The 19,423-nt window shown below is 46.1% G+C and overlaps 1 protein-coding gene and 1 pseudogene across 4 annotated transcripts in view; both read right to left on the bottom strand.

Moving 5' to 3' along the window:
* The window catches only part of LOC135520677 (potassium/sodium hyperpolarization-activated cyclic nucleotide-gated channel 2-like), a 37,842-nt pseudogene extending 34,481 nt beyond the window's left edge, over window positions 1-3,361 (bottom strand).
* Window positions 3,362-11,383: 8,022 nt separating this feature from the next.
* LOC135520676 (pyruvate kinase PKM-like) overlaps window positions 11,384-19,423 on the bottom strand; it is a 26,535-nt gene continuing 18,495 nt past the window's right edge. For all 4 annotated transcript variants that reach the window (XM_064946400.1, XM_064946401.1, XM_064946399.1 and 1 more), the window contains exons 6-12: window positions 18,904-19,177; window positions 16,758-16,908; window positions 16,055-16,207; window positions 13,577-13,743; window positions 13,385-13,451; window positions 13,095-13,209; window positions 11,384-11,808 (exon numbers count right to left, since the gene is read on the bottom strand). In XM_064946400.1, coding sequence (XP_064802472.1) covers window positions 11,702-11,808; window positions 13,095-13,209; window positions 13,385-13,451; window positions 13,577-13,743; window positions 16,055-16,207; window positions 16,758-16,908; window positions 18,904-19,177 — 1,034 coding nt within the window. In that variant the 3' untranslated portion in view covers window positions 11,384-11,701. The remainder of the gene's footprint in view (window positions 11,809-13,094; window positions 13,210-13,384; window positions 13,452-13,576; window positions 13,744-16,054; window positions 16,208-16,757; window positions 16,909-18,903; window positions 19,178-19,423) is intronic.

Here is a 19,423-nt window from a genome sequence, read left to right as displayed (position 1 = left end):
GTATGGTGCATATCTGAAGTCGCTGTAGGGTGTATGGTGCGTACTTGAAGTCGCTGTAGGGTGTATGGTGCGTACCTGAAGTCGCTGTAGGGGTGTATGGTGCGTACCTGAAGTCGCTGTAGTAGGGGTGTATGGTGGGTACCTGAAGTCGCTGTAGGGTGTATGGTGCGTACCTGAAGTCGCTGTAGGGGTGTATGGTGGGTACCTGAAGTCGCTGTAGGGGTGTATGGTGCGTACTTGAAGTCGCTGTAGGGTGTATGGTGCGTACCTGAAGTCGCTGTAGGGTGTATGGTGCGTACTTGAAGTCGCTGTAGGGTGTATGGTGCGTACTAGAAGTCGCTGTAGGGTGTATGGTGCGTACCTGAAGTCGCTGTAGGGGTGTATGGTGCGTACCTGAAGTCGCTGTAGGGGTGTATGGTGCGTACCTGAAGTCGCTGTAGGGGTGTATGGTGCGTACCTGAAGTCGCTGTAGGGTGTATGGTGCGTACTTGAAGTCGCTGTAGGGTGTATGGTGCGTACTTGAAGTCGCTGTAGGGTGTATGGTGCATACTTGAAGTCGCTGTAGGGTGTATGGTGCGTACTTGAAGTCGCTGTAGGGTGTATGGTGCGTACTTGAAGTCGCTGTAGTAGGGGTGTATGGTGCGTACCTGAAGTCGCTGTAGGGTGTATGGTGCATATCTGAAGTCGCTGTAGGGTGTATGGTGCGTACCTGAAGTCGCTGTAGGGGTGTATGGTGTGTATCTGAAGTTGCTGTAGGGTGTATGGTGCGTATCTGAAGTCGCTGTAGGGTGTATGGTGCGTACCTGAAGTCGCTGTAGGGTGTATGGTGTGTACCTGAAGTCGCTGTAGGGTGTATGGTGCGTATCTGAAGTCGCTGTAGGGTGTATGGTGTGTACCTGAAGTCGCTGTAGGGGTGTATGGTGCGTACCTGAAGTCGCTGTAGGGGTGTATGGTGTGTATCTGAAGTCGCTGTAGGGTGTATGGTGCGTATCTGAAGTCGCTGTAGGGTGTATGGTGCGTACCTGAAGTCGCTGTAGGGGTGTATGGTGCGTATCTGAAGTCGCTGTAGGGTGTATGGTGCGTACCTGAAGTCGCTGTAGGGGTGTATGATCCACTCCCCTGCTGATTTGAGTCTCTCCTGCTCCATGGCCACGGCCTTGTGGGACCCAAACATGCGCAGGCTGAACTTGTTGACCCCCGGCTGCAGCATGGCTCCAAACTGTCTCTGGATGAAGGTGGACTGGTTGGAGTAGCTGTAGTCCTCCCCGTCTAGACCCATCCCAAACCCCCCCATGCCCCCCGTCCCAGACAGACTTCCCATCTCCGGCGTGCCCGCCACGGTGTTACAAGCCGTGGTTGTCGTGGTTTCCGGGCCCAACGCTACAACGACCACTCCGGTGCCGGTGGAGGAGGAAGTGGAGGCAAGGGCGGCGCGTGACGAGGAAAAGCCAACAGAACGCTGCTGGGTGGAGGAGAAGGGGGCTGGAGGAGGGGGCAGGGGGACAGGGGTGGTCGGGGTGCCAGCTGAATGGAAGGGGAAGCCGTCTCTGGTGGCACTCAAGATGGAGAGGCGCCGTCGCCCCCCTCCAGAACCGGACCCCTCGACCCCTGACCTGTCACCCTCCAGCGATGCCTGGGAGAGGCGGTACCCTGGGGAGGGCAGGCTGCCCTTACTGCGCCTTTTAGAGTCTCCTCCACTACGACCCGGCCGACCCTCACCCCCGCCAGGGGGCCCAACACCTCCCGCCACCCCATCCATCCCCTAACCAGGGAGAAGGGGGGCAAAGGGAGATCAATATAACCTGTCACTCTCACTCCGGAAACAGATTGTCAAAACGGGACAATATGTCCTGTCAATGTTCAACTAGGAGCCTAATAACAGGCTACAAGCTAAGACTGTCTGGGGAAAGAGAAAGGTGGTGATTAAATAGTTGACCTCAAGTTTTTATAATCTCCAATGGTTGTAGTGATCTGTCTCCTCTCCACTGATCTGTGCATCCTAACCCCGCCTCTGGGTGTTTGCCACGTAAAAACAATAGATTTGTCACTCCAAAAATATGCTGGCAGTGCTTTCTCTTATCTCCTCCTTTCCCCAGCTCGCTTTTCTTCATCGAGATCTCTCCATCCTCCCTTGTTCTCCTGGCCTGAGGCCCACCTTCTCCTTTCTACTGACGCTCTCAGAGTTTCCACACCAGGCATATTGGCACCTAATTCCTGGTCTCTCTCCCAGGGATAATGACGCAGGTCGCTCTTTGACCCTCCCTCTCTGGTTGTCAAGGATATGTCTCCCTCTTGCTCTCATCGACACATGGTAGTATACTGTAAGAGTTCATCTTGACAGTGGATGAGAGGTGGTAGTTTTGGGTGGTTGGCTACCTATGAATGACAAGTACACGTGAGCCTCATCAGCACGGATTGGTTTGTTATAACGGACACAAACGGGCACGAGACACACACAGACAGACACTTGCACACAGTCTGACTCACCAACGCACCGATTTATACTGAAACACGCTTTCAAACACAGACAGAGATACACACACAAAGACACGAAAATAAGCAAGAGTACCTATGCAAGTGGTGGTACCCCCAATTTAGTCGACACTCGCCTAACACCCAATAATATTCCCTTTGTCCGGGCACGTAAAACAAGACAAGCTGTTAGCGTCAGCATTAGGGTTATTTTCGGAATCCAGTTCGGAAACACATAAACAGAACAGACAACCTGGGCAAGTGCAGAATATGTGACGTCTACAAATCCGCCCGGATAAATGTTCTGCTATTTCAGACGCGTTTCCCCTCCTCTTCCACTTCTCCAGTCACTCCCAATGACATCCTTGGACCGTTACAGCGACATCTTTGGAGCCCATCCTATTCATTTACGATGAACAAAACCTTCGTTTCATTTACATGTTTTTAACGAATCTTGATGAATCAAACCATGCAAGGAAATGAAGTGCACTTGAATGAATTATATCCATGAAGAACTGTTCCAACCGGAATAACTTGTTGAGCTTGAGAAGGAATAGCCAAATATTTAAATAGGCAATTCTATGGCCAATCATAACTCAAAAGGAACGCGACACCAGTCTTACTATTCTGATTCCGATTGCAGGCTGACTTCCAAAACACCCGTCACCTCTCAGGCACGCAACTGAAATATTAAATAAATAAATACACACAAAGGTCTGAATCTAATCGACGTGTTACCATGGCAGCCGCATCCCCATCACCCTTCCTTCCCCAGGCTGCACACCCAGCCGGCGCAAGAAGCACACAGCACAGGTATGGGTGCCGCGTCATCCACCCCAATACAACGGGCGAATTGCGCGAGGGAGGGAAATAAAGAGAAAGAGAGAGAGGTGCGTTGAAGAATTTGTCCTTCAACGCACCCCTCTCTCTCTCTTTCTCTTTATTTCCCTCCCTAAATATTTTTTTTTCTCTCTCCCTATATATATATATTTTTTTCATTAGTCCACTGTTGATAAATTCCTAAAGTGTTTTCCCTGTCAGAATTTTCAAGATATAGGACTTTCAAAAATCAAATTGTCACTTGCCACATCCTAATGATGATGCAAAATGCGCCGTATGATGCTTAACGACCATTTCTGAGTGGATTTTCCCTTAAGGAGCGACAGAGCAAGCGGAAGGAAAGGGACATGGGAGAGAAAATAAGAAACAGAAGAGAGACAGTTAATTCGTTTATGGGCAGTCGCCGTGCGCACGGATGTGGGTCATCTCAGTCGGTACAATATAGGACACAGCTCAGAAAACTCCGCATCTAATGGCATCGGTCAAACCGAATATCTCCACCAGCCACAGTGACAGAGATAAGCCTTATCTATTTCCACACCGCATATGACTGACAACGGTCGCAATAACTGGCAACTGAAATGGCTTAATTGCAGTTCATTATTTGTTTCTCAAACAGTATAAAAACATGATTTGATGGATGGGGACCATGCACACCGAACATAAATGCGTCACAGAGAGAGAGAGACAGAGAGAGGGGGGGTGAAGAGAGAGAGAGACAGAGAGAGAGAAGAGAGAGAGAGAGACAGAGAGAGAGAGGGGTGAAGAGAGAGAGAGAGAGAGGGGGGGTGAAGAGAGAGAGAGAGAGAGAGGGGTGAAGAGAGAGAGTGTAGTGATGTCTGATAGTTATCTCCATAATTGATTGGTTATGTGTGTCATCCTCATAACCAGATATTACTAACCTAGCAATGAGGACTAGAAGATAGTAGCTGTGTGGACTGCAAGATAATTGTCTGATTTAAGAGTTAGTAAACATGGGGCGGTAGGGTAGCCCCAAGGTACAAATCTCTGGTTCTGCCCCTGAACAGGCAGTTAACCCACTGTTCCTAGGACGTCATTGAAAATAAGAATTTGTTCTTAACTGAATTGCCTGGTAAAAATTACATGTCAGAATTAAAGAAGTCACACACTGACGATTAGTGAGGAAAATGTCAAAATTCAACCCACCAGAGCTGTTTGATATCTTGCAGCCTCAGCATGGCCTATCTGAAGAGTTTTCCAGTTGAGTGGCATTGAAACTGGAAAAGGAGACCGGTGTGTTGCAACTTTATGCAATGGGGAAAGATGCAGATATTGTCTACAATGCATTATCCTTAGATGACTTTGATTGAAAAATGGAATGAACATTTTGTGCCACAGCACATTCAGAAAGGCGCATTCAGACAGTGGAATCTTTTGTGAGGAATCTGTATGAGCTATCTGAATACTGCGAATTTGGAACTACAAAGGACAAACAAATATTGTGATTGGCATGATGGACAGTGATGTTTCACAAAAGCTACAGCTGGAGCCAGACTTGACACTGGAGAGGGCAACACAAATCCTGCGCCATTCAGAGCAGATCAGCGTCCACTTCGCCAGAAAGGTGAAGTCATGCAGGTTCTGTCATGCAGGTTCTGTACAGAGAACAAACCAACTCAAAAGAGAGAAGCACTTGATCGCAGCTAGAGGGCAAGAAATACCTCATAGTGGTGTTCTACTATTCTAGGGACATAGAAATACCACATAGTGGTGGACTACTATTCTAGGGACATAGAAATGCTACATAGTGGTGTTCTACTATTCTAGGGACATAGAAATACCACATAGTGGTGTTCTACTATTCTAGGGACATTAGAAATACCACATAGCGGTGACTACTATTCTAGGGACATTAGAAATACCACATAGAGGTGACTACTATTCTAGGGACATTAGAAATACCACATAGTGGTGGACGACTATTCTAGGGACATAGAAATACCACATAGTGGTGGACGACTATTCTGGGGACATAGAAATACAACATAGTGATACAATACAACATAGTCCAGCCACTTCAATAATGGGAATTGATGGGAAAGGATGTAAAATGTATCACTAGCCACTTTAAACAATGCTACCTAATATAATGTTTACATACCCTACATTATTCATCTCATATGTATACGTATATACTGTACTCCATCATCTACTGCATCCTTATGTAATACATGTATCACTAGCCACTTTAACTATGCCACTTTGTTTACATACTCATCTCATATGTATATACTGTACTCGATACCATCTACTGTATCTTGCCTATGCTGCTCTGCACCATCACTCATTCATATCTTTATGTACATATTCTTTATCCCCTTACACTGTGTATAAGATATTAGTTTTGGAATTGTTAGTTAGGTTACTTGTTGATTATTACTGCATTGTCGGAACTGGAAGCACAAGCATTTCGCTACACTCGCATTAACATCTGCTAACCATGTGTATGTGACAAATAAAATTTGATTTGATTTGATAGTGGTGGACTACTATTCTAGGGACATTAGAAATACCACATAGTGGTGTTCTACTATTCTAGAGACATTAGAAATACAACATAGTGGTGACTACTATTCTAGGGACATTAGAAATACCACATAGGGGTTTTCTACTATTCTAGGGAGATAGAAATAGCACATAGTGGTGACTACTTTTCTAGGGACATTATAAATACCACATAGGGGTGGACTACTATTCTAGGGACATAGAAATGCTACATAGTGGTGTTCTACTATTCTAGGGACATAGAAATACAACATAGTGGTGACTACTATTCTAGGGACATAGAAATACCACATAGGGGTGAACTACTATTTTAGGGACATTATAAATACCACATAGTGGTGGACGACTATTCTAGGGACATAGAAATACAACATAGTGGTGGACTACTATTCTAGGGACATTAGAAATACCACATAGTGGTGTTCTATTATTCTAGGGACATTAGAAATACCACATTGTAGTGTTCTATTATTCTAGGGACATTAGAAATACCACATAGTGGTGGACGACTATTCTAGGGACATAGAAATACAACATAGTGGTGGACTACTATTCTAGGGACATTAGAAATACCACATAGTGGTGTTCTGCTATTCTAGGGACATAGAAATACAACATAGTGGTGGACTACTATTCTAGGGACATTAGAAATACCACATAGGGGTCTTCTACTATTCTAGGAACATAGAAATACCACCTAGTGGTGGACTACTATTCTAGGGACATAGAAATACCACATTGTGGTGTCCTACTATTCTAGAGACATAGAAATACCACATAGTGGTGGACTACTATTCTAGGGACATATAAATACCACATAGGGGTATTCTACTATTCTAGGGACATAGAAATACCACATAGTGGTGGACTACTATTCTAGGGACATATAAAAACCACATAGGGGTGTTCTACTATTTTAGGGACATTAAAAATACCACATAGTGGTGACTACTATTCTAGGGACATTAGAAATACCACATAGTGGTGTTCTACTATTCTAGGGACATATAAATACCACATAGTGGTGTTCTACTATTCCAGGGACATAGAAATACCACATAGTGGTGGACGACTATTCTAGGGACATTAGAAATACCACATAGGGGTGTTCTACTATTCTAGGGACATTAGAAATACCACATAGCGGTGACTACTATTCTAGGGACATAGAAATCCACATAGTGGTGGATCACTATTCTAGGGAAAAATAAATACCACATAGTGGTGACTACTATTCTAGGGACATTATAAATACCACATAGGGGTGTTCTACTATTCTTGGGACATATAAATACCACATAGTGGTGGACGACTATTCTAGGGACATAGAAATACAACATAGTCGTGACTACTATTCTAGGGATATAGAAATACCACATAGTGGTGGACTACTATTCTAGGGACATAGAAATGCTACATAGTGGTGACTACTATTCTCGGGACATTGTCACGTTCTGACCTTTATTTTCTTTGTTTTGTCTTTATTTATTATGGTCAGGGCGTGAGTTGGGTGGGCAGTCTATGTTTGCTTGTTCTATATTTTGGGTATTTCTATATTTCAGCCAAGTATGGTTCTCAATCTGAGGCAGGTGTCATTAGTTGTCTCTGATTAAGAATCATACTTAGGTAGCCTGGGTTTCACTGTGTGTTGGTGGGTGATTGTTCCTGTCTCTGTGTCTGCACCAGATAGGACTGTTTGGGGTTTTTCACATTTCTTGTTTTTGTAGTCAGTTGTTCATGTGTACCTTTACGTATTAAAAAGAACCATGGACACTTACCATGCCGCATATTGGTCCTCTGATCCTTTTCGCCTCTCCTCTTCGGAAGAAGAGGAGGAAATCCCTTACAGACATAGAAATACCACATAGTGGTGGACTACTATTCTAGGGACATAGAAATACCACATAGTGGTGGACGACTATTCTAGGGACATTAGAAATACCACATAGGGATGTTCTACTATTCTAGGGACATTAGAAATACCACATAGTGGTGACTACTATTCTAGGGACATAGAAATCCACATAGTGGTGGATCACTATTCTATGGAAAAATAAATACCACATAGTGGTGACTACTATTTTAGGGACATTATAAATACCACATAGGGGTGTTCTACTATTCTAGGGACATAGAAATACCACATAGTGGTGACTACTATTATAGGGACATTATAAATACCACATAGTGGTGTTCTGTATTCTAGGGACATAGAAATACAACATAGTGGTGGACTACTATTCTAGGGACATTAGAAATACCACATAGGGGTGTTCTACTATTCTAGGGACATAGAAATACCACATAGTGGTGGACTACTATTCTAGGGACATAGAAATGCTACATAGTGGTGACTACTATTCTCGGGACATTGTCACGTTCTGACCTTTATTTCCTTGGTTTTGTCTTTATTTCGTATGGTCAGGGCGTGAGTTGGGTGGGCAGTCTATGTTTGTTTGTTCTATATTTTGGGTATTTCTATATTTCGGCCAAGTATGGTTCTCAATCTGAGGCAGGTGTCATTAGTTGTCTCTGATTAAGAATCATACTTAGGTAGCCTGGGTTTCACTGTGTGTTGGTGGGTGATTGTTCCTGTCTCTGTGTCTGCACCAGATAGGACTGTTTGGGGTTAGCACATATAGCACATAGTGGTGACTACTTTTCTAGGGACATTATAAATACCACATAGGGGTGGACTACTATTCTAGGGACATAGAAATGCTACATAGTGGTGTTCTACTATTCTAGGGACATTAGAAATACCACATAGGGGTGTTCTACTATTCTAGGGACATTAGAAATACCACATAGCGGTGACTACTATTCTAGGGACAGAAATACCACATAGTGGTGGACGACTATTCTCGGGACATAGATATACAACATAGTGGTGACTACTATTCTAGGGACATTAGAAATACCACATAGTGGTGGACTACTATTTTAGGGACATAGAAATACCACATAGTGGTGGACCACTATTCTAGGGAAATATAAATACCACATAGTGGTGACTACTATTCTAGGGACATTATAAATACCACATAGGGGTGTTCTACTATTCTTGGGACATAGAAATACCACATAGGGGTGGACTACTATTCTAGGGACATATAAATACCACATAGTGGTGGACGAATATTCTAGGGACATAGAAATACAACATAGTGGTGACTACTATTCTAGGGATATAGAAATACCACATAGTGGTGGACTACTATTCTAGGAACATAGAAATACAACATAGTGGTGACTACTATTCTAGGGATATAGAAATACCACATAGTGGTGGACTACTATTCTAGGGACATAGAAATGCTACATAGTGGCGACTACTATTCTCGGGACATTGTCACGTTCTGACCTTTATTTCCTTTGTTTTGTCTTTATTTAGTATGGTCAGGGCGTGAGTTGGGTGGGCAGTCTATGTTTGTTTGTTCTATATTTTGGGTATTTCTATATTTCGGCCAAGTATGGTTCTCAATCTGAGGCAGGTGTCATTAGTTGTCTCTGATTAAGAATCATACTTAGGTAGCCTGGGTTTCACTGTGTGTTGGTGGGTGATTGTTCCTGTCTCTGTGTCTGCACCAGATAGGACTGTTTGGGGTTTTTCACATTTCTTGTTTTTGTAGTCAGTTGTTCATGTGTACCTTTACGTATTAAAAAGAACCATGGACACTTACCATGCCGCATATTGGTCCTCTGATCCTTTTCGCCTCTCCTCTTCGGAAGAAGAGGAGGAAATCCCTTGCAGACATAGAAATACCACATAGTGGTGGACTACTATTCTAGGGACATAGAAATACCACATAGTGGTGGACGACTATTCTAGGGACATTAGAAATACCACATAGTGGTGTTCTACTATTCTAGGTACATTAGAAATACCACATAGTGGTGGACTACTATTCTAGGGACATAGAAATACCACATAGTGGTGTTCTACAATTCTAGGGACATAGAAATACCACATAGTGGTGGACGACTATTCTAGGGACATTAGAAATACCACATAGGGGTGTTCTACTATTCTAGGGACATTAGAAATACCACATAGTGGTGACTACTATTCTAGGGACATTAGAAATACCACATAGTGGTGTTCTACTATTCTAGGGACATAGAAATACCACATAGTGGTGTTCTACTATTATAGGGACATAGATATACCACATCGGGGTGTTCTACTATTCTAGGGATATAGAAATACCACATAGAGGTGACTACTATTCTAGGGACATTATAAATACAACATAGGGGTGTTCTACTATTCTAGGGATATAGAAATACCACATAGTGGTGACTACTATTCTAGGGACATTATAAATACAACATAGGGGTGTTCTACTATTCTAGGGACATAGAAATACCACATAGTGGTGACTACTATTCTAGGGACACAGATATGCCACATAGTGGTGACTACTTTTCTAGAGACATAGAAATAGCTCACCTGCCCACCACTACGAGCCAGCAGGTCATCACCCGCCTCAAAGGTTTGTTTGTAAGATGGGGGATACCTACCGAGCTCGTTAGCGACAACGCTACTCAGTTTTCTGCACTGAGGTCAAGGAGTTCATAAAGAAGTATGTTTCGCAGACAAATGGAGCTGAGGAGAGAGCTGTACAGACAGCTAATCAAATTCTTAAACAACCAGACCCACACATGGCTGTGATGTGCTACCGAGCCACAGCCATCAGGAGCAAGCCCAGCACAACTCATGACACGTCAGATATGGACGACGGTCCCCGTGCTGGGTGGGAAACTACAACCAAAACACTTCAGCCATAACACTGTTAAACAGAAGGACCAGAAAGCCAAACAAGCTTACCAGTTCTTCTATAACAGGAAGCATACAGTGCGCCCCCTACTGGAATTACACCCTGGACAGGGTGTCAGAGTCAATTTGGATGGAGAGAAAGGATGGAAAACACCAGCAGTTGTCATCAGCATATCTCCAGAGCCGAGATCCTACGTTGTGGAAACTGAACACGGCACAATCGCTCAGAGAAACAGGCGACACCTTCAGGCTTTTGTCACCTACTCCAGAGAGAACAACAAAAGAGTCACCCAGTCTACCAGTGAGCCATCCAACTCCCATCCTCTCACTCAGTCCACCACCTCAGCCAGCCTCACCACAACTGGTGAGAATGACCTCCAGAGGTGAAGAGGGAAAACTACCACTGAGGTTCAGAGACACTTGAGAAAAAAAAGGAAAAAATGAGGTATAGGAACAGCAACTGTTTCAGGGCAGAATGATCCTTATGTTGCTGTGGACTGTATTGAAAAGGTCCACAGGGTGAATATTTGTATTAGGTAGAGAGGATGTATAGTTTGGATTTCTCTCAGAAAAGGGGAGATATGGAGATATCTATGAGACATCACTATAATTGATTGGTTATGCGTGTCATCGTCATAACCGGATATAACTAACCTAGCAATGAGGACTAGCAGTTAATAGTAGCTCATTGGACGACATGTTAATTGCTAGATAATTCACTGCCTGACCTCCATAATGAGAGAGAAAGGCAGATGTCACACCATGTTATGATACGGTTATGCTCCAAGCTTTATTTGGAGAGAGGCAGTGCTTCCAAGACAGAAATGAATAAACACACCAAAACATTGACTACATTAAAATCACTTTCAATGAACATGGAAAAAATATAGACTTTTCACCGTAATCTCTAAACTGTTGTTTTGTTTATGTATTTCATCTCCACATAAGGGAAATGTATTAATTCGAGTTCTATGCTATCTATGTAGTTAGTGTTCCAGTTAGTGTGTCTGTTAGGCTATGTGCCACTTAGGATTGGTGGGCCTGTCAGCCAGTCAGTGGTAGTGTCCAATAAGAACAGAATGTTTAGGGCACGTGGACTGCCCTCATGATGTTAGTGTGACCAGAACCAGGGATCCAGCCGGTCACCACGATCACCATGTCACCTGTCTTGAAGAAGCCCCTGGCCTTTCCTACACACAGTAAGGGAGGGTGGAAGAGGGAGGCAGACACAGTGAAGGAGGGTGGAAGAGGGAGGCAGACACAGTGAAGGAGGGTGGAAGAGGGAGGCAGACACAGTGAAGGAGGGTGGAAGAGGGAGGCAGACACAGTGAAGGAGGGTGGAAGAGGGAGGCAGACACAGTGAAGGAGGGTGGAAGGGGGAGGCAGACACAGTGAAGGAGGGTGGAAGAGGGAGGCAGACACAGTGAGGGAGGGTGGAAGAGGGAGGCAGACACAGTGAAGGAGGGTGGAAGAGGGAGGCAGACACAGTGAAGGAGGGTGGAAGAGGGAGGCAGACACAGTGAAGGAGGGTGGAATAGGGAGGCAGACACAGTGAAGGAGGGTGGAAGGGGAGGCAGACACAGTGAAGGAGGGTGGAAGAGGGAGGCAGACACAGTGAAGGAGGGTGGAAGAGGGAGGCAGACACAGTGAAGGAGGGTGGAAGGGGGAGGCAGACACAGTGAAGGAGGGTGGAAGAGGGAGGCAGACACAGTGAGGGAGGGTGGAAGAGGGAGGCAGACACAGTGAAGGAGGGTGGAAGGGGGAGGCAGACACAGTGAAGGAGAGTGGAAGAGAGAGGCAGACACAGTGAAGGAGGGTGGATGAGGGAGGCAGACACAGTGAAGGAGGGTGGAAGAGGGAGGCAGACACAGTGAAGGAGGGTGGAAGAGGGAGGCAGACACAGTGAAGGAGGGTGGAAGAGGGAGGGAGACACAGTAAGGGAGGGTGGAAGAGGGAGGCAGACACAGTGAAGGAGGGTGGAAGAGGGAGGCAGACACAGTGAAGGAGGGTGGAAGGGGGAGGCAGACACAGTGAAGGAGGGTGGAAGAGGGAGGCAGACACAGTGAGGGAGGGTGGAAGAGGGAGGCAGACACAGTGAAGGAGGGTGGAAGGGGGAGGCAGACACAGTGAAGGAGGGTGGAAGGGGGAGGCAGACACAGTGAAGGAGGGTGGAAGAGGGAGGAAGTCAAAGTGAGGGAGGGTGGAAGGGGGAGGAAGTCACAGTGAGGGAGGGTGGAAGGGGGAGGCAGACACAGTGAGGGAGGGTGGAAGGGGGAGGCAGACAGGGAGGGTGGAAGAAGGAGACAGACAGTGAGGGAGAGTGGAAGGGGGAGACAGACATGGTGAGATAGTGAAAAGAGACATGAATAACATCCATATGACACTAAACTTACGTTCTCTCTTTCCTACTTTCTCCCCATCTTTCCCACTCCTTTTCTCTCTCTCTCACACACCCACCCCTTCAACACACACAGACCTATGTTCATGCCGAAGTTGACTCTGTTGTCTACATCGTCAGCCCAGACGGGGGCAGGGAGGGGGTGGAACAGCACTGGGAACACACCCCTCAGCAGCTGGGCCTGACGTGCCACCTGGAGACAGAACACACACACTGCATCAGTCCACCCGAACTAACAGCCTTTACCTTTACCCTGAAGGAGGCAGGTAACAGCCCCACTCTACAGGCTACAACCACATATCAAACAACAATCCTAAACCTAACCTTAGGGGTTGTGTCTCGTAGAGTGGGCCAGTATTCTATCTCACCTGTGGACTTCTTGTTACCGCGACGATGGGACAGCGTGGGCGATACCGGGACAGGAGCTGGGCTGACCTGGGAGAGAGAGAGGGATAGAATGAGCAGAAAGGGAGAGGGTTGGAGTCAGTGAGCATGTGTGTGTTTGCATGTACAGTACGTGTGGTGTCAGTGAGCATGTGTGTGTGTGTATAACAGCATACCTGCCAGTAGTAGTGAGTACTATGACAGCTCCAGCACAGCATTTGAAGGATGACTCCACAGCTCCTATAGCAGTGACCTCAGTAGGATCATTGGACAGAGGGGTCAGACGACGAAGCTCCTCAAACAACTGCTGTTGGAAGATGGCTGCCTCTGCCTCCCTGCAGATCTGTAGGTGTGTGTGGTGTGGTGTGACAGAGATGAAGGGGGAATTGTTATCAAATCAAATCAAATTTTATTTGTCACATACACATGGTTAGCAGATGTTAATGCGAGTGTAGCGAAATGCTTCTAGAGCCGACAATGCAGTAATAACCAACAAGTAATCTAACTAACAATTCCAAAACTACTGTCTTATACACACAAGTTTAAGGGGATAAAGAATATGTACATAAAGATATATGAATGAGTGATGGTACAGAGCAGCATAGGCAAGACACAGTAGATGGTATCGAGTACAGTATATACATATGAGATGAGTATGTAAACAAAGTGGCATAGTTAAAGTGGCTAGTGATACATGTATTACATAAGGATGCAGTAGATGATATAGAGTACAGTATATACGTATACATATGAGATGAATAATGTAGGGTATGTAAACATTATATTAGGTAGCATTGTTTAAAGTGGCTAGTGATATATTTTACATCATTTCCCATCAATTCCCATTATTAAAGTGGCTGGAGTTGAGTCAGTGTGTTGGCAGCAGACACTCAATGTTAGTGGTGGCTGTTTAACAGTCTGATGGTCTTGTGATAGAAGCTGTTTTTCAGTCTCTCGGTCCCAGCTTTGATGCACCTGTACTGACCTCGCCTTCTGGATGATAGCGGGGTGAACAGGCAGTGGCTCGGGTGGTTGTTGTCCTTGATGATCTTTATGGCCTTCCTGTAACATCGGGTGGTGTAGGTGTCCTGGAGGGCAGGTAGTTTGCCCCCGGTGATGCGTTGTGCAGACCTCACTATCCTCTGGAGAGCCTTACGGTTGTGGGCAGAGCAGTTGCCGTACCAGGCGGTGATACAGCCCGCCAGGATGCTCTCGATTGTGCATCTGTAGAAGTTTGTGAGTGCTTTTGGTGACAAGCCGAATTTCTTCAGCCTCCTGAGGTTGAAGAGGCACTGCTGCGCCTTCTTCACGATGCTGTCTGTGTGGGTGGACCAATTCAGTTTGTCTGTGATGTGTATGCCGAGGAACTTAAAACTTACTACCCTCTCCACTACTGTTCCATCGATGTGGATAGGGGGGTGTTCCCTCTGATGTTTCATGAAGTCCACAATCATCTCCTTAGTTTTGTTGACGTTGAGTGTGAGGTTATTTTCCTGACACCACACTCCGAGGGCCCTCACCTCCTCCCTGTAGGCCGTCTCGTCGTTGTTGGTAATCAAGCCTACCACTGTTGTGTCGTCCGCAAACTTGATGATTGAGTTGGAAGCGTGCGTGGCCACGCAGTCGTGGGTGAACAGGGAGTACAGGAGAGGGCTCAGAACGCACCCTTGTGGGGCCCCAGTGTTGAGGATCAGCGGGGTGGAGATGTTGTTGCCTACCCTCACCACCTGGGGGCGGCCCGTCAGGAAGTCCAGTACCCAGTTGCACAGGGCGGGGTCGAGACCCAGGGTCTCGAGCTTGATGACGAGCTTGGAGCGTACTATGGTGTTAAATGCCGAGCTGTAGTCGATGAACAGCATTCTCACATAGGTATTCCTCTTGTCCAGATGGGTTAGGGCAGTGTGCAGTGTGGTTGAGATTGCATCGTCTGTGGACCTATTTGGGCGGTAAGCAAATTGGAGTGGGTCTAGGGTGTCAGGTAGGGTGGAGGTGATATGGTCCTTGACTAGTCTCTCAAAGCACTTCATGATGACGGAAGTGAGTGCTACGGGGCGGTAGTCGTTTAGCTCAGTTACCTTAGCTTTCTTGGGAACAGGAACAATGATGGCCCTCTTGAAGCATGTGGGAACAGCAGACTGAGATAGGGATTGATTGAATATGTCCGTAAACACACCAGCCAGCTGGTCTGCGCATGCTCTGAGGGCGCGGCTGGGGATGCCGTCTGGGCCTGCAGCCCATATAGGGATTGGTCACCCCAAAATCTAAGTTTGTCAGACATTTTGATTCCTTAGAAGTGTCCTACAGCCCAACTCTCCATATTTGACAGGCAGCAGGTAGCCTAGCGGTTAGAGCGTTGGGCCAGTAACCAAAAGGTCGCTAGTTTGAATAGCCAAGCCGACAAAGTGAAAAATATGTCGATGTGCCCTTGAGCCGGCCACTTAACCATCCTAATTGCTCCAGGGTCGCTGTTGATAATGGCTGGCCGTGACCCCACTCTCTGAGGGTGTCTCAGTGGGAGTTGGGATATATTGAAAAACACATTTCCAATTTACACATCTATAATACACACTTGTACACGTGTGAAATAGGACAAATATAAGCACCCACCAAATGATTATTTAATAGAATGGACTTTCTACTCTTCACACACTGACCGAGTGCATCATGACCACAGACTCGACAGGGAACAGTCCTTTAGCCGTCTCCCCAGAGAGCATCACACAGTCGGCTCCATCCAACACTGCGTTAGCTACGTCACTGCCCTCCGCACGCGTAGGCCTGGGGTGGGCTACCATGCTCTCCAACATCTACCACACACACACACACACACCGTTACCAACTTCACACACATCAGCACACAAAGGATGTGGTTGGGCAACATGAGAGAAGACACTGAGAATAGAGTGGGTAGAGTGATGGGGAGGGATGGTTATTGATATTCGTGAGACTCCACACAGAGTCTAGCCATATGAGTCAATATGAAGGAGACAGAGAGAACATGAGACCGAGGAGTGTTTGTGTCCGTGTCTATGTGTGTGTGTGTCTGTGAGAGACAGTATCTATGTTATCATCATTATATTTTGTGTCCTGTTGCTAATATCCTATGTAAACACATCCCAACTGCGTGTGTATGTTGTTTGGCCCTTCCCCGCTCTTCATGCCTTGAAGTATTTGTGTGTGTGTGTGTGTGTGTGTGTGTGTGTGCGTGTGTGTGTGTCTGCATGTGTATGTGTGCATTTTGGCCTTTTATAGAAATACCTGCTATTATGCTGTCACTCTGAGTCAAGAGTGTACCATACAACACACTCAACATGGCTCCAGGACTGTGTGAGTATGTGTGTGTGTGTGTCCTCTGACCTGTGTGGCACAGATAACAGGCTTGCCAGCGGAGTTGCAACGTCCGATCATCATCTTCTGAGCGATGAAGACTTTCTCTGCAGGGATCTCTATGCCCAGGTCGCCCCTGGCAACCATCACCCCATCACTCTCCGCCAGGATCTCCAAGAAACTGAGAGAGAGAGAGCGAGAGAGAGAGGGAGGGAGAGAGAGAAGGAGGGAGAGGGAGGGAGAGGTAGAGAGAGGGAGAGCAGGAGGGAGGGAGGGAGGGAGGGAGGGAGGGAGGGAGGGAGGGAGGGAGGGAGGGAGGGAGGGAGGGAGGGAGGGAGGGAGGGAGGGGGAGGGTAGGAGGAGGAAGAAGAGAAGTAGACATGACTTATGATGACATACTCATATACAGACAGCCATATGGGTGATGTATCATATACAGTATATATAATATCCAGATCCTATATAGTTCTGACACATCCTCATCCATCACTCTGCTGTCAGCTGTCAGTGTGATTATACGCACGGTCCCCTTCTGTGAGCTTGTGTGGCCTACCACTTCGCAGTTAAGCCGTTGTTGCTCCTAGACGCTTCCACTTCACAAAAACAGCACTTACAGTTGACCGGGGCAGAAATTTTACAAACTGCCTTACTGAAAAGGTAGCATCCTATGACGGTGCCACGTTGTAATTCACTGAGCTCTTCAGTAAGGCAATCCTACTGCCAATGTTTGTCCGAATCCACTCATTTGAAGGGGAGTCCACATTCTTTGTATATACACTGATTGAGAAAATGCCAAGCGTGTGCAAAGCTGTCATCAAGGCAAAGGGTGGCTACATTGTAGAATCTAAAATATATTTAGATTTGTTTAACACTTTTTTGGTTACTACATGTTTCCATTTGTGTTTTTTTATAGTTGTCACACCCTGGTGTGTTTCACCTGTCTTTGTGCTTGTCTCCACCCCCCTCCAGGTGTCGCCCATCTTCTCCCTTATCCCCAGTGTACTTATACCTGTGTTCTCTGTTTGTCTGTTGCCAGTTCGCCTTGATCATAGAAAAACACTGGAATGAGTAGGTGTGTCCAAACGTTTGACTGGTACTGTATACTGTAGTGTATCTATAATACAAAATGTATAATACCACAATAAAACAATATTACAACATTACAATGTGTGTAGTGTGTGTAGAGTGTGTGTGTTAGCGTGTCTGTGCGTATGCGTTTGTGAGTGCCTGTGTGTGTGTCTCTTCACAGTCCGCGTTGTTCCATAAGGTATCTGATTCTACTGCTTGCTTGAGTTATTTGATGTGGATTAGTTCCATGTAGCCATGGCTCTATGTAGTACTATGCATTTCCCAGAGTCTTTTCTGAACTTGGGGACTGTGAAGAGACCCCTGGTGGCAATGGCATGCCTTGTGGGGTATGCATGGTTGTTTGAGCAGTGTGTATGTCATTTGAACAGACAGCCCCATACCTTCAACACGTCCATACCTCTCATAAAGACAAGCATTGATGCAGTCAATCGCTCCTCTACTTTGAGCCAGGAGAGAATGACATGCATGTTATTGAAGTTAGCTCTCTGTGTACATTTAAGGGCCAGCCGTGCTGCTCTGTTCTGGGCCAACTGTAATTTGCCTATGTCTTTTTGTGGCACTTGGCCATACACTATGACTGATCAGTAGTCCTGGTGCTATAAAACCAGAGCCTGTAGGACTTGTTTGTTGATAGCAATGTCCTATCATGCAGCCTCAGAATGTATTTCAAATCTAAACATATAGCCCAACAGTTATTACAGTTGTTTTTAGGTACAAATCTGTCGCTCTGCCCCTGAACAAGGCAGTCAACCCACTGTTCCTAGGCCATCATTGAAAATAAGAATTTGTTCTTAACTGACTTGCCTAGTTTAAATAAAGGGGGGAAAAATTCAGGAGTATGGTTGTCTTCCTGTATGTACTGTAGATTATATAATCTTATTGTTAGAGATACAGAATGAGTCATGTGATTCCAAGGCCAACAGCAGGTATTGATAGCAGGGTATCCATCTACTGAGGCTGAAGATATGCGCTGTTCATGTGTAAATCTGAGACTGTAAAGCTACTCATTCAGTGAAAGTTATTATATTCATGTTGTTGACTCTGTGTGTGTCTCTTCCTCTCTCTCTTCTCCTCCACACACACTCACTTATGTACTCCCTGGCGACTCTCCACCTTGCTGACCACCTTGATGCCCTTTCCGAAGGGCCCCAGGGCCCGTCGGACCTCCCTGACATCCTGGCCACAGCGGATGAAGCTGGCGAACACCATGTCCACCCCCTGGGCCACGCCGAACCTCAGGTCCCCCTCATCACGCTCACTCACAGCGGGCATGTCCACCAGGTCACACCCCGGCAGGTTGACCCCCTTACGGCTGCCCAGAACACCTCCACTCTCTACCAGTGCCTCCACCCAGTCTGGACCTGGAGAGAGGGAGAGGAAGAGAAGGGAGGGAGGTCATAAGAACAGATCATGAGATAGAAGTAGAGAATGTTTATTTGTTTATGGCTTGTCTATCTCCACGACTGTGCAGTATGATCATGTACAGTGGTTCTTCCTTTAAAAGTTGCGGCATACTGCAGCACAGCTTGCGGGATGCCACATAATTCTATGGCACATTATTTAAGTGTAAGCCATTGTTGCCAGGATGATGCAATTTACCACATTCT

Source organism: Oncorhynchus masou, chromosome 29 (assembly GCF_036934945.1).
Source record: "Oncorhynchus masou masou isolate Uvic2021 chromosome 29, UVic_Omas_1.1, whole genome shotgun sequence".
Lineage (NCBI taxonomy): Eukaryota > Metazoa > Chordata > Actinopteri > Salmoniformes > Salmonidae > Oncorhynchus > Oncorhynchus masou.
This window is presented reverse-complemented; position numbering and strand designations above follow the sequence as displayed.